Genomic DNA, 14378 nt, shown 5'->3' on the forward strand with positions numbered 1-14378 from the left:
CCTCCCATAGTGTACCCGGGGAGACTACAGACCACCATTAATAGCATAGTATTGTTTAAGCTCAATCCCCACCACTTTATTAAAGACTTTATCTTGGAGAAACCAGGCGTTCATCCTCTATATTTGGCGGGCAGAGGGAGGGGGCGCCCCTGTGCTAACGAGTATTGGAGAGTGGTCGGAAATGCCTTTGGGCAGAATGCGGACATCCAGAATCTGAGAAAAGTCTATGCGCGCCTGTGTGTGGTGGGCTGCAGAGGTATGTGTGAATTGAGTTGTGTGTGGGTGCCATGTGCGCTATGCATCGCAGAATCCCAGGGATTCGGACCAGTCCTTCAGCTCTTTCGCGCGCACCGTTCGGGCAGTGGAGGGAGGACCCATTGTGACAAGGGCCGGTGCTAAAACTCCATTAAATTCACCCGAAACCACCGTGCTGCCCATGGGGCAGTATGCATGAGTGTGGACATGAGCATCAAGGGGGGGCGTATACAGACATGAGAGTGAGGGGGAGCAAGCCAGCGACCCACAAACTGTCACAGACGACCCTTGAGGATCGTGAATCACTTGGGAAAGGACGAAGGGCAGGGTGCGTCTCAGGAGATGGCCACCCCTCGGGAGCCCTTGGAGAAGCCAGAGTGCCATTCTCTATCGTATCCATAGCGAGCCAAGAAGGGGCAGCAGTTACCCGGAAAATGAATTTTACGAATAAAAAACTATACATAAACATTCAGTCGTGTCAAGGATAATGTCTAATATTCAGCAATTTCAAAATGCTGGTATCTGCCCAGGGGCCTAAAGACTGTCTACATGATCTTTTCTTTCACCTCTACTTTTCTCTCCCTTTTTTCCTCTACTTTGATATGTGAACTTAGGTTACTTTTAAGGGATGTTTTTCTCTGTTCCTAATGGGTTTTCATTTCCGTGAATAACAAGTCACTGTCCCTGATTTGTTTTGTTGTGAACTTATTCTTGTTCTGTTTAAGATAATATCAATAGAAATTACGAAAAATGCCACCGGGTAGCCAACACAGAGAAAGCAGAGCAATTTCAAACCTTCTGTCAATCATAATTGAGCATGGAATTATATGAAAAATAGAATGAACTGGGATTGTAGTCATATTAGGATGGCAGTGCAGCAAGCCATTCACTTCATGGATGTGCGGGAAGGGTACTGATTCTACATGAATGACAAGCTTGTCCGACTGAAAGAATGATTTGATATCTCTAGAGGATGCCTCGGTGAGTTATTTGCTCACTTTTAGTATATAACCTGGATAGCAGGTCACAAAACTGAATCAGTGAAATGCCAGGTATGGTTTTCATACTTCTACGGTCAATAAATTGGGTGTCATTATTTAGATACCAGGAACATCTATTATTCACAACACTTTGGGACGAAAAAACAGCATGAAGTGCAATAAACACATTTAATATTATTACTGTTATGACCAAAATGATTGTTATTATTATTATTGTAGGTGTTGTTACTTGAGTGAACATCAAAATTGGGCTCTATGCGTTTTTTTGTTGCAAATGTTATTGAAAGGATTGATTAGAATCCAGCAGGAATCAGACAGTTTGGGCCACAAAGAATGGAATTGCAAAAACCCTGTTTTGCTAATGTCGACATTTAAGATTCTAAAGAGCCAGAAATGTATTTGGTCATCATGATCGTCATCTAGGGTTCATTCCTGAACTCTTACCTCCTGAACTCTTACCTTTATAAGTCTATATAATTGAAGCAATAGTCTTGTCATTTCTTACTCAAAAATATTATTCTCTTTGAAGGTTTCTGATTCATCTACTGTTACGTTAGGTCAGGCATAGAAACAGCTTTAGCCCACTTCCAGACTCTTGTAATGAACAATGTATAAGGGGACCTTGTATCAGCTTGCGGTAACCCTGGCGCTTTTGGAGTATCAATCAAATGTTGGTCAACCCAAAGGAACGCATCACTATAGTGCACAATTGGTAACCCTCTTCAACCACTGGCTTTGTTGTCTGGTCATTCACTTTTTAGATCAGACCACAGAACAACCATTTGGTGTTTGAAATGTCTGGCAGTGTGAGTTGGTGTCCTTTTGCATGGTTAACTCATTTGACAGGGTCAATTATGACAGGTCACAACATAGTCTGCCAATGGACCCTGCACACTGTCATCCATGGAGCTGCGAAATCAATCTGTGGGGTCTGGGATGTTGATAAGGCACTTACTCACACACAGAGAATCAAGAAAAAGAGAGCAAAGAATAACCCATCCTTGAGACTACACCAGAGACTGACCCACTGTCAAAGGCTATAAACCATACATTCGTCTTGCAGTGAAACTGATTTTTTGTAGGAAGGGATAGATGTTCACCAGTGGCAATACCATGGGTACTGCTTCAAAATAAATTACAGTTTACTGTATTTCATTTATTTAGAAGATGTAGTAGTTTATAAGAATGTTTTGAAATAATATTTATATGTGTAGGACCACTTTTCCTAAGATGGCCACTTCGCTGGCTCGTCTTTGCTGCATTCTGACTGTACTTTAATCACAAGAAAATATCAGCAATAGCACATGGCCAACACCAAAGTGCTGGTTGTGGTTTACCACACACCATTTGGTTCAGCAATTATGATATCATGAGCTGGATATCAGCATTAAAAATGAGTGAGGTGTGTGCTTCCTAAATGTCAGCATGTAAGACCAGGAGCTACCCTAGCAAAGTTTACTCTACTCTTGCAATGGGTGGGAATGAATCTTGTTGGGTGTTATCTGCTCTAAGGTGTTAGGGGCAGACAACTCTGGGTCTCACTTATTTGAACAAACGTTTTGAAGTCATTGTGCACTAACCAGACCCCAGTTAGTTACTTGGCAGGAAGGATGGAAAGCAATGCATCTCTCATGTCCTCATCAAGGGCTTAACTCCATTAACTACAACGGAATCACGCTCCTAATAAATATTAACAAAACTAATTGGTGAACATCTGTGCACCTGTATTTGCATACATTATGCAGAACAATAGCTCTACCATTTCTTGTTTTACATAGTTCTAAAGTCTGTACAGACTTTTTTTAAAAATGAATATAGTAAAAAGTATCAAGGCATATACATTATTTGTGCACTTTGTACGGTGGTCACAAATTAAGTAAGGATTATTAAACTCACAGAATTAATTTTTTGTGTATGCATATGTGAAACCTGTCAGTGTTTGACATGGTCTTCTTCCAAACTTTTTGCTTTACTCCTCCATTTTTGCTGACCTCGTGTTTGTTGGCCAACACTGATAATCAGTGCTAAAGTGGGTGTGCTCACTCCCTAAAACATGGTAACTTTGGCTTATACCCAAATGGCATATTTAATTTACTTATACATCCCTAGGAACGTGGTAGTGCATGTACCCAAGGGCTGCAAATTAAATGCTACTAAGGGGCCTTCAGCACTGAATGTGCCACCCACGTATGTAGCCATTCCAAATGTGTCTCAGGCCACCATTGCAGCCTGTGTGCGCAGTTTGAAACTGACATATTGAACTGGCAAAATAGACCTTTTGCCAGGCCTAAGCCATCCTTTTAAAAACATTTTGGGCCAGATGTACGACCCTACCAATTTGCGAGTGGCAAATTGCGTCGTTTTGTGACTCGCAATTAGCGACTCGCAAATTGGAATGTACAACATGTCTCACACTCATTGCAATTCCTAATGGGGTCGCAAATTGCCTGCCTCATTAATATTCATGAAACAGGTGCTATTTACGACCTAATTATGAATGGCTAGCACTCCCAGGGTGGTGGCCTGCTGGGGTCAGCAGATCACCATGCCTGTGACTGCTTTTTTAATACAGCATTTAAAAAAAAATTTATTCAGTTTGTTTTCCGTAAAGGAAAGTGGAATGCATTTAAAAAAAGAAAAACTAAACGTTACTGTTACATTTTTTAAGAGTAGGCACAGGACCATGGCATGCCCCTTACTAATAGCGAGTCGCAAACCCTATTTTGCAAGTCAGTAATAGGTTACCGACTCACAAAATAGGGTTTGTACATGGGCCAGACCTATTTTGTGGACGCAAACAGGCCGATTTCCCATTTGCGACTGCAAAAAACAGTCGTATTTCTCGCCCTTTAACCATCCTTGTGTATGCTCTAAACAGCCACTAGGGCAGGGTGCAGTGTATTTAAAAGTTGGGCATGTACTTTACAGTTTTACATGTCCTGGAAGTGAAGAACTCTTGAATTAGTTTTTCATTACTGCAAGGCCTACCTTTCTTGTAGGATAACATTGGGTTGCCTTATTACATTATTAAGTAATAACTTTCAATTGGGAACAGGTAGGAATGGCAAATTTGGTGTCTAAAGAATTGTGATTTAAATACTTTTTAATGGTAAACTCAAATTTACATATATTTAGAAAAGGGTTTATACGTACTAGTAAAATACATATTTTTTCGTGGTAAAGCCATTCCTGGTAAAGGCGTACTCTTAGTAAAAAAAGTCATTAAATACTTTCGTTGTAAAGACTGCATCATTTTTCTGGTGTTGTGGTAAAGGCATTTGTTGTAAATGCCATCATGGTTCTGTCATACATCTGTCTGCTGCGAGTCTTACTCTCCCCAAGTAGTGCCTCCTCAGTCCTGGATCCTTGGAAATGGTCCTCAAAGTGCTCTGCCAGCTCAGGTGTGGTCAAGCAGAACTGACCCATGGTGATTTGAAGCTCTGCGTCGGAACCACTGCTCCGCGCTGCATCTACGATGCAACACCCCACTGCTCTTTGGAACCACTGTTGCATGACGCCTTCTCAATGTAGGACCTCCCATCATAGCAGTGCAACTCCTCAGAACCCCCGCTGCGTGACGCATTCTTGATGTAAGAGCGTGCATCGAAGTACCACAGCACCCCGGAAGTGCCACTGCATGATGCATACTCAATGCTGGACCTTGCATCGCAGCCTGAGGCCCATCACAACCGCTGCTGCGAGACACATCCTTTACACAGGTTCTCGCAAAGCTGGGCAACCCAGATTGAAGGTACCTTGCTCAGCCAGCAAAATGTTGTCCTTGTATTCAGCCCACATTCCAAATCAGACAGCCTGAACTTGTGACTTTGTCCTAGTCTAGGGCAACCAGATAGCCACAGCTGGTGCTTTGTGCATCTAGGCACTATTTTCACTTAAATATTTGAAATTGCACATCTTCTGTTCCACTGATTGGATTTTTGACATTTTGGTATCAAATAATTTATTAAATTCTACTTTATTATTCTAAAATGGTGTGGAATTTTTCTTGTGCCGTGCTTTCACTTTATTACTGTTTTAAGTGCTGCAAAATACTTTACACATTGCCTCTAATTTAAGCCTCACTGCTTTTGTGCCAAGCGACCAGAGGGTTAAGCCAAGGTTAATTTAAGTTTGCCTGGGACTTCACCCTGACAGGAATTGTGGTTATTGCTCGAGTATGGTTTCACCCTCTTTAATCAATTTATTTGGTGTAACCAGTAAGCCAATTTCTTACAGCGTGCTTTAAAAAAATTTTTTTTTACAGCAAGTACATGCAGAAGTATCTTTTCAGGATAACACAGGCACACTGAACAAATTAGCTCTAGTGTTTGAATTGTGAAGTCAGAGTTCATATTTCAGAAAATGAGCATCAGTGATCCAGTACTTACAAAAGACGTGTATTTCTGCAGGAAGGACTGCCTCAGTGCAGTTGTTAAGTTGTAATCTTCAGCACTATGGTGTGCCTGGTGTCCAGCCCACATAAAATTCACCTCTGCAAAACAATTAAAATTGAAGTAAAACTACACATTAATATACCTTCAAGTGTATAAAAACATGACAAGTAGTCAATTTAGTTACTTTTGGAGCATGAGAGAAAATAAATAAATACTCCACTTAAAGCAATAATGCCAACATTGACAAAGTTTGCACAGTTGACCTCAACATAAGCTGAGAAGAACGTGCATTGACAAAGCTAATAGGATGCGTTTAATGTAAAAAGTCTCCAAAGAAAGACTCAAAACAATGCTGTTTATGTACATTAAAGCCAGACTGATTGGATGTGCAAAATACTTGGGAATGGTAGTGGCAGCAGTGTTGGTGGAGTTTTACTGTCTAGGGACAGTAAAAGACTACAAGTACCTAGAGGACAAGGGTCTGGCCAAACAACAGCTCAGAGCCATCACAAACAAAAGCAATGCCCTAATCGCTGCTTTCAGAACCGTGCGCAAGAAACTGAAGGACCCAACTCTTGATCCTCTCCTGAAAATCATGGCAGTAAAATTCTTGCCAATAATAATGATAATAATTCCACATTTCATAAACCTAAACCTATCACCCCTAAGGTTATCCAAGTGCTGAAGGGTTGTCAAGGAGATTAAGCGAGCTATGGCCCAGTGTCACATGATGTTTGTTTCTGTCTGATTTGCCAGTTTAAAGTGGTTTCAGTCCTTCATTATCATATGATGGGCGATGTTTAAAACACCCCTTTGACCCCATTCCTTGCCCTTCCTTCACCCTCTGACACCTGCTGGCACACATCAACAAAACCAACATCTGCATGAGGCAGCAAAGCTATGGGTGATTTAGGTGCGGGCGGGATGTTTGTGTTCAGAGGCCAGTCCCTGCTCATCCAGGCACAGACCCGGGAACTTGGAAGGAGTCCCTTCTGCCTCATTTAATTGACTGCTATTAGCAAAGGTGCCAAATTTCTCTCTGGCCATGCCCAGGGTGCTCTCTTATCAAAGACCGGCTCTGCACATTACCATAGTAAACCCTGGCACTGAAGGGAACTACTTTGTGTGTGTGTGTCCTCCTTGTGAAATAGCAGCATGCCATAACTCATAGTGAAGTCAGCTTATGGCTGAAGTGGGGTGGCAAGTTGGCCCTTGATGGATGCCCCAGTGGGTTGGTAAAAAATGTGAATGACACAACCACAGACATATGGAGGAAGTGTGGCTGAAAATCCCTATAAGTAACGACATCATACACATCATTTTAGTAAAATCAAAAGTTGTTGGCTAACACAGCCCTAAAAAAGCCGATTGTTATGCCATTGGCTGCCATCATCTTGGATTTGAGAAACAAATATAGGAAGAAATAAGGAAGGAAAGGAGGCAAGAAAGAAGAAAAGAAGGAAAGAAAAAAGGAAGTCATTAAAGAAGGTTAAAACTAAAGAAAGCAAGAAAGAAGGAAAGAAAGAAGGCTAGAAGGCAAGCAAGAAAGCATGAAGGAATGAAAGCAAAAAGGAAGGCAAGAAAGAAGGAATCGTAGAAGCAATGAAAGAAGGAATGAATGAAAGAATGAATGAAAGAAGGAATGAATGAAAGAAGGAATTAAAAAAGGAGGGAAGAAAGATAGACAGAAAGAAAGAAAAAGAAAGTAAGAAGGAATGCAAGAATTAAGGAATGAAAGTAAGAAATAAGGAAATAAGGAAAGAAAGCAAGAAGGAATGAAAGCAAGAAAGAAGGAAAAAGGAATAAAGTCAAGAAAGGAGTAAAGAGGGATAGAAAAAAGAGAAAAAGGAAAGAAAGCAACAATAAAGCAAATAAGGAAAGAAGAAATGAAAGAAAAAGAAAACAAGCAGGAAAGAAGGAAAGAAGCTATGAAAGAATGAAAGAAAAAATGAAAGTAAGAAAAAGAAAAGAAGGAATGAAGAACTAAGGAAAGCAAGAAAAGGAAAGAAGGAATGAAAGAAAAAAGAAAGAACAAAAGAAGTAATAATAATAATAATAATAATATAAACTTTATTCGGATTATTACAATCCATAAAAGCATTACAGTTAAAAAAACTTCAGTGAGATCTGATTTACCAATTAATTTAAAAATAGCAAAAAGAAATTACAGTACTATTATAATTTAAAGGTTTTTCCCATGTCTGTATATACATTTTAGAAAATTCAGGACGTGGTAACATGTGGCTTCGGTGTCCAAAAGCTGCAAGCTCAACATGGCTGCTCTGCATTGTCTAAGACCCCAAGTTTTTAAAAGGGTCAATAGCCAAAGTTTGCGGTGGTCCTGATAAAATTTACAGAACAGAACTGTATGGATGGTGGATTGACCTGATGTCCCATCACATGGACACGGGGGTACATTTGAATCCCAAACATTTGGTATTGGGAAAACCACCAATTTATGGAATATGTTCAGTCTGAATCTTATCAGGAGAAATCGTTCGAAGGTGCCAATGTCAAGTTTTAAATAGGGCTGCATTGAAAGGGAAGATTGGACCAGTATAGCATGCTGCACCGACTGTTTTCCGGCTTCTGTCTGAAGTCTCAATTTAGTCAAATGATCCAACGCTCGATTTTTTAAATTGTCGTTTGCGAGTTCTCCAATTTTTTCGGGATTTAGATAATATTCTTCCATTCCAAGATCGCTAAGAAAGGTCCGGATATAAGCCAGCCATTTGATTTTTAAAGCGTAGTCCAGAGACATTGCATCCGCCAATACTAATTTTGTGAGGTCGTTTTTGTCTGACACCCAAATACGTCGCCAGAGTAGGAGTGGTTGTATTCTGGCAAGATCTTCAATGTATGGTGCCCCTAATTCTAAGTGGCAGGCGTAAACAGAGGAAGTTTTGGGGGCAGATAGAATGAATCTAAAAAACTTATTTTCTGCTATTTGCAGAGAAGTAACGTCCGTGTATCCCCATAGTCCTGCTCCATATAAGGCTGTAGATTGGCACTTGGCTTTATATATGGTTAGCAGTTCCCTGGGTGGACGTTTTCCTAATTTTTGAGAAAACGACACCAATGCGGCTAGTGCTCTTTTAAAACAATGTTTTCTGGCTTCTACTGCTGGTTTCCAGGAGAGTTTGTTGTCTATCATGACCCCCAAATAACAGTATTCATTTGTTGAATCAATTTTTTGGCTGTCGAGGTAGATGGATTTTTGCTGTTTTTTCCCGACTCCAGCCTGCATTATGAAAGTCTTTTTCACATTTATGTGGAGGTCAAGAGTTCTCATAAACTGGGAATATCTGTTAAGGGACCTTTGGAGTTCACGGGGAGTTTGTGCGAGGAGGACGGCGTCATCCGCATACAGCAGAGCGGGGATCGGGCGATAATTGGCCAATGGGAGGTCACGGGCACCCTTTAGTAGCTCAACCTCCAAGTTGTTGGTATAGAGGGAGAAAAGAAAGGGTGCCAGGACACAACCCTGTCGAACCCCACGCTCTACTGTGAAAGACGCAGTCAGCTCTCCCTTTGTCCCGTAGCGAACTCTTGCGGATGGATTGGAATAAAGTTCCCTTAAAAAGTTCAGGAGTGGTTGGTCAATCCCCATCTGTGCTAAAAGGGACCACAATTTTGCGTGGGAGACGCAGTCGAAGGCCGCGGACAGATCTACATAGGTCATATAAAGTTTTGCTTTCTTTGCATGCACATATTTTCCGAAGATTATCGATAAATTTAGGGCTTGTTCCACAGTACCTAATCCTTTTCTGAATCCGAATTGAAGGTCGGATAGGACACCTCTTTCTTCCGCCCAGTCCTGCAGTCTTTCTAATATCACTCTTCCTGCTATTTTCCCCAGTGAGTCCAGCAGGGAAATTGGGCGATAGCAGGCGGGGTCCATACGATTGCCTTTTTTAAAAATCGGCACCATGATGGACCTAGTCCAAGATTCTAGAATTCCTATTTTTGCCGTAGCGCTGCAGACCCTTGTTAAAATTGGTGCCCAAAGTTCTGTTTGATATTTAAAAAGGTCTGCCGGGACGCCATCCGGCCCTGGTGCTTTCCCTTTTTTGGTAGAATTCAATGCCACAAGAATTTCAGAGATATCGAAATTTATATCTATCGGGTATGGTCGGAATATTTCTTCCTCTTCTTCCAACTCTTGGTCATAAATTGGTTTTTGGAAGATACTAGTAAAATGTGTTACCCAAGTTGCGGCATCTATGGCGGCTTCGATTTTTGGGGAAGTAGCATCCACCAGATAGGGAGATCTTATAATTCTCCAGAAGGCTATAGAGTTTTTTTCCTGGGCACTAGTGTGGAGTTCGTGCCACAGCGCTTGCTTCAATTCCTCTTTCCTCTTTTTCCTTGTTTTTTGATATTCACTTCTAAGAGTGGCTATTGTTCTGGGGTCCCTTTCGTTTTTGTTTAAGGCTAACTTTAATTTTGTATGTGCCTTAGTGCACTCTTGATTGAACCAGCCAGTGACCCGAGATGGGTCAGATTTTTGTTTTCTTGTAAGTAACACCTTAATTGTTTCCATAATTTGGGCGAAGTTAGTTAAGAGCTCCGTATCGCTAGTAGCTAAATCCAAACAGATTTCAATTTGGGGATGGACTGATCTTATTAGCTCTTTGGTGAGTTCCTCTGGATTTATCCTCTCCCACTTTATAGTGTACCCGTTTACTTTATCCACGTTGATATTTTCCTGAGTCAATGCGTTAGCTATTATTACTGGAGAACAATTTTGATAAGTTAGTGAGACTTCCAGAGTTAGTATTGCATGGTCACTTTGGGAATTTGGTGATACTTCAAAGGTCTTAACTCTTGATTGTAAGGAAGCTGATATAATTATAAAGTCCACCGTAGTTTGGTAACCTCTTCCTATATAGGTGGGTGCAAGTGAGTTCTCCCCATAGTCCAGGGTGTTTACTATCTGGAGGTCCAGATCGGATAGGAGATCGTTCATTTGCCTTCCCATTTTGTTGTGCGCGAAATGGGTAAGTAAGAGGCCATCTTCTGTCACCATGCCAGGGCATATTCTTTTTAGTTGGGTACAGGCGTGGAGATTAAAATCGCCTGCCCATACTATTATTGCCGAGCCTCCTTCTCCTTGCTGCATTATGAGGGTGGTTAGTTTTTCGTGGAGATGGGTCAAAACTCTCTCGAAGTCCAATTCATCCAGATTGTTATAAAAATTAATAATAATCATTGACTCTCTTTTCTTGAAGTAAAGACCAAGGATCTGCAAGTTTGGTGCCAGTTCGATGACCTTTATTTTAACGTTTTGGATAGTGTTCGCTATGTAAATACACAGACCTCCCTTTGGTCTACCTGTATGTCCTGGCTGCGCGAGGGACGAGTACGTCTTGTACCCCTGCAGGTGATATTCTTTTAGTGACCATGTCTCCTGTATACACAATGCTTGACGGTTAAGCGTGTGGTACAGGATTGTCCCATCCTCTATTTTTGTCCTTAGTCCAGCGATATTCCACGAGCTCAAGGTCAGAGTTGTTAAGTTATCCCTTGAGTTTTTTGTTCTTTTTAATTCATTTAATTTCTTAGAAATAGGTGGAATCTCTGGATCTGGAGGGGCTGGTGGGGGTTCAACGAGTTCCAGATGGTCTGTGTGATTTTGGGAGTGTTCCTGAGGTTGTGGTAGTCAGTCAACGCACTCCAGGGGACTATATCTGTTTGCTAATTGGGGGCCGTTCCAGCTATCCCAGCGTATGGGATCATTATGCTTTGTCCATTGATCCTGTCCACTCCATTCATTCCTATCTCTGGCTTGATGATTTAGGCCTAGTGGGTTGAATGGGGGAAACCATCCTTGCCGCGGCTTTTGCCATGAATGGGTGTTATAGTGCGTGTATTGCTGGGGTTGCCACCATTGTTGGGTGGTATGATGTGGATACTGAGGTGGATTTACAGGAAATTGAGTGACAGGGTATATGGGTTGGGCAAATGAGGCTTGTGGTTGCCACTGGAAATTTGAATGCTGTAAATTTTGCAAGGAACTTGACCTATTTGGGTAGCGTTGGGGATGATACATGTTGTATTCAGAGGAATTTATGGGACCAGTGTTTGATGGGTGTACATACGAGGAGAAATTTTGCCTCGAGGAAGAGGGTAGGAAGTAGGACAAGGGAAGGGGATTTATTTGTGTGGCAGGGCCTCTATTAGGCGAATTGCAAATATAATTTGATGCCCCTATCTCCCTAAATTTGATGCTGATGACGTCCCCCGCTATTGCCTTCGTGCTTCTGCCAACCCAATCTCCTCTACGTGCAGAGAGGATGTCGCCCCTAATGTGGGCAGGTAGTGGTCTATGGAGTTGAAGCCACTGGGCGCATTTATTTTTCAGCTCTACGAAAGTTTCTCTAGCACCCTCCTTCAGTGGGGGAACTGCTGTTAACACCACCACGAAGGGAGAAGCTTCCGGGGGTAAGTTAATTATTTTGAGCCGAGGTTGCTTAGTCTTCAGATCAGATGGTTTTTCTTGGGAGGATGTCTCTACTGGAATGGCGGAGTTTCCTTTCGTTTGTCTATTATTTGTTTTTGCTTGGGCTTCTGGGCCTGTTTGTATGGCAGAAAAAGGATCTACCGCCTCCGGTGTGTTTTGGGGGGCGTCCAGATTGCTCCCTTTTTTGGCAAACGAATGTGTTACTGCCGCTTTTTTGATTAGTGAGGAATTAGACTTGTCTGTTATAACTGTTATTTGTTTAGTGCTAGATGGTTTTTTTTGAGGTGTTTCCTTTGCTCCCTGCATTGGGGCTGGGCCAATCCTACTTGATTTACAACTGCATTTGGTGTTGATTAATGACGTGAGTCTATCCAACTTTGATATAAGTGGTTTAATCTGCGCTGTGATTTTGGACTCAAGGTCTGATTTTAAATCCATGACCATATTTTCCACCCAACAGGGGATACCTGCCGTGGAATTTGGGGTAGGTGTGATCAAGTTGTGGTTCTTTATTTTTGTCTTTGGTTTTTCATTAGTGATTGGCATTGCCTTGGAGTGGGTGGAAATATTTTCCCTTGGTTTTGTTGTTTCTAGGATCGTTTCTGGATCAGGTGATAAAGGATTACTGACGGCACTCTGATCTAATTTCTCAACCGGTGATTGGCAGGCTTCTAAATCTGGGGTTGCGTCGAGATCGACGTATGATTGATCAGAGTCCAATTGGGTTACGGATAAATCCACGGAGTTTGGAACAGTAAGCGTAGGGGCGATGGTTAATGGCAGTGGCAAAGAGCAGTTATTCGCCACCTGGTGAACGGGGGAATTTACAGTGGCAAGTGAACCAAGCGATGATCGCTTTGCATGCATAAGGTCCAGAGAGACTCTTTTCTCCAGTAGAATGATGCTTTTGTCAATGGTGTCATTGACCCTGGATATGAAAAGGTCTATAGGGCCGGTCACTTGCGTCACCAGAGTCGCTTTCTTTGACACACTTCTTGTTTTGGGACGCATCCTTAGTCCCAGTGATGTGCGTTGAATTTCGTGGGGGGCTGGGAGATCGACGTGGAGTTCAGGGTGACAGGGCCGTGGCCGACCTCTGCCGTCCTCGAACGGCCTCAAACGGCCCTGTCTTTGCCCTGTCTTCGCCCGGGCTGCGTCCCGCGCTGCGGGAGAGAAATGTTGTTAAGTAGGAGGCGTAAAGGGCGGGGGGGCGGGCCAGCAGGGAGAGCGGACCGGAAGCTCTTCCTTGGTCTTGCAGGGACTTCTGGGAAATGAAGTCCCCGCACGCTCGCAGCCCCGCTGGTCCCTCGCGCCCCTTACCGCCTTGCTGCCTTGGTGCTGGTGTCCTCGCCTCAGTTCTTCAGGAAGCCGCCTCTACCAGCACACACCAACGAAGCGGCACCCGCGGAGCGGGTGCGGCGAGAGGTGGGCTGGGAGGCTGATGCGCTGTTTGACTGGTGCGTGACCGCTAGAGTGAAGCCTTCCGCTGGGATTGCAGAGTAGGTGAGTGTCCCACAAGGTGGAGAGAGAAGGGCGCTTTTAGCTGACTTGGATGGGCGGGGGGCGGGCCAGCAGGGAGAGCGGACCGGAAGCTCTTCCTTGGTCTTGCAGGGACTTCTGGGAAATGAAGTCCCCGCACGCTCGCAGCCCCGCTGGTCCCTCGCGCCCCTTACCGCCTTGCTGCCTTGGTGCTGGTGTCCTCGCCTCAGTTCTTCAGGAAGCCGCCTCTACCAGCACACACCAACGAAGCGGCACCCGCGGAGCGGGTGCGGCGAGAGGTGGGCTGGGAGGCTGATGCGCTGTTTGACTGGTGCGTGACCGCTAGAGTGAAGCCTTCCGCTGGGATTGCAGAGTAGGTGAGTGTCCCACAAGGTGGAGAGAGAAGGGCGCTTTTAGCTGACTTGGATGGGCGGGGGGCGGGCCAGCAGGGAGAGCGGACCGGAAGCTCTTCCTTGGTCTTGCAGGGACTTCTGGGAAATGAAGTCCCCGCACGCTCGCAGCCCCGCTGGTCCCTCGCGCCCCTTACCGCCTTGCTGCCTTGGTGCTGGTGTCCTCGCCTCAGTTCTTCAGGAAGCCGCCTCTACCAGCACACACCAACGAAGCGGCACCCGCGGAGCGGGTGCGGCGAGAGGTGGGCTGGGAGGCTGATGCGCTGTTTGACTGGTGCGTGACCGCTAGAGTGAAGCCTTCCGCTGGGATTGCAGAGTAGGTGAGTGTCCCACAAGGTGGAGAGAGAAGGGCGCTTTTAGCTGACTTGGATGGGCG

At 43.8% G+C, this 14378-nt stretch overlaps 1 protein-coding gene across 2 annotated transcripts in view; it reads right to left on the reverse strand.

The window, feature by feature from the left end:
• Positions 1–14378, reverse strand: part of AGMO (alkylglycerol monooxygenase) — a 744553-nt gene that overhangs the window by 425283 nt on the left and 304892 nt on the right. For both annotated transcript variants that reach the window (XM_078663767.1, XM_078663766.1), the window contains exon 5: positions 5645–5748. In XM_078663767.1, the coding sequence (XP_078519893.1) occupies positions 5645–5748 (104 nt within the window). The remainder of the gene's footprint in view (positions 1–5644; positions 5749–14378) is intronic.

This window comes from Lissotriton helveticus, chromosome 10 (genome assembly GCF_964261635.1).
Source record: "Lissotriton helveticus chromosome 10, aLisHel1.1, whole genome shotgun sequence".
Taxonomy (NCBI): domain Eukaryota; kingdom Metazoa; phylum Chordata; class Amphibia; order Caudata; family Salamandridae; genus Lissotriton; species Lissotriton helveticus.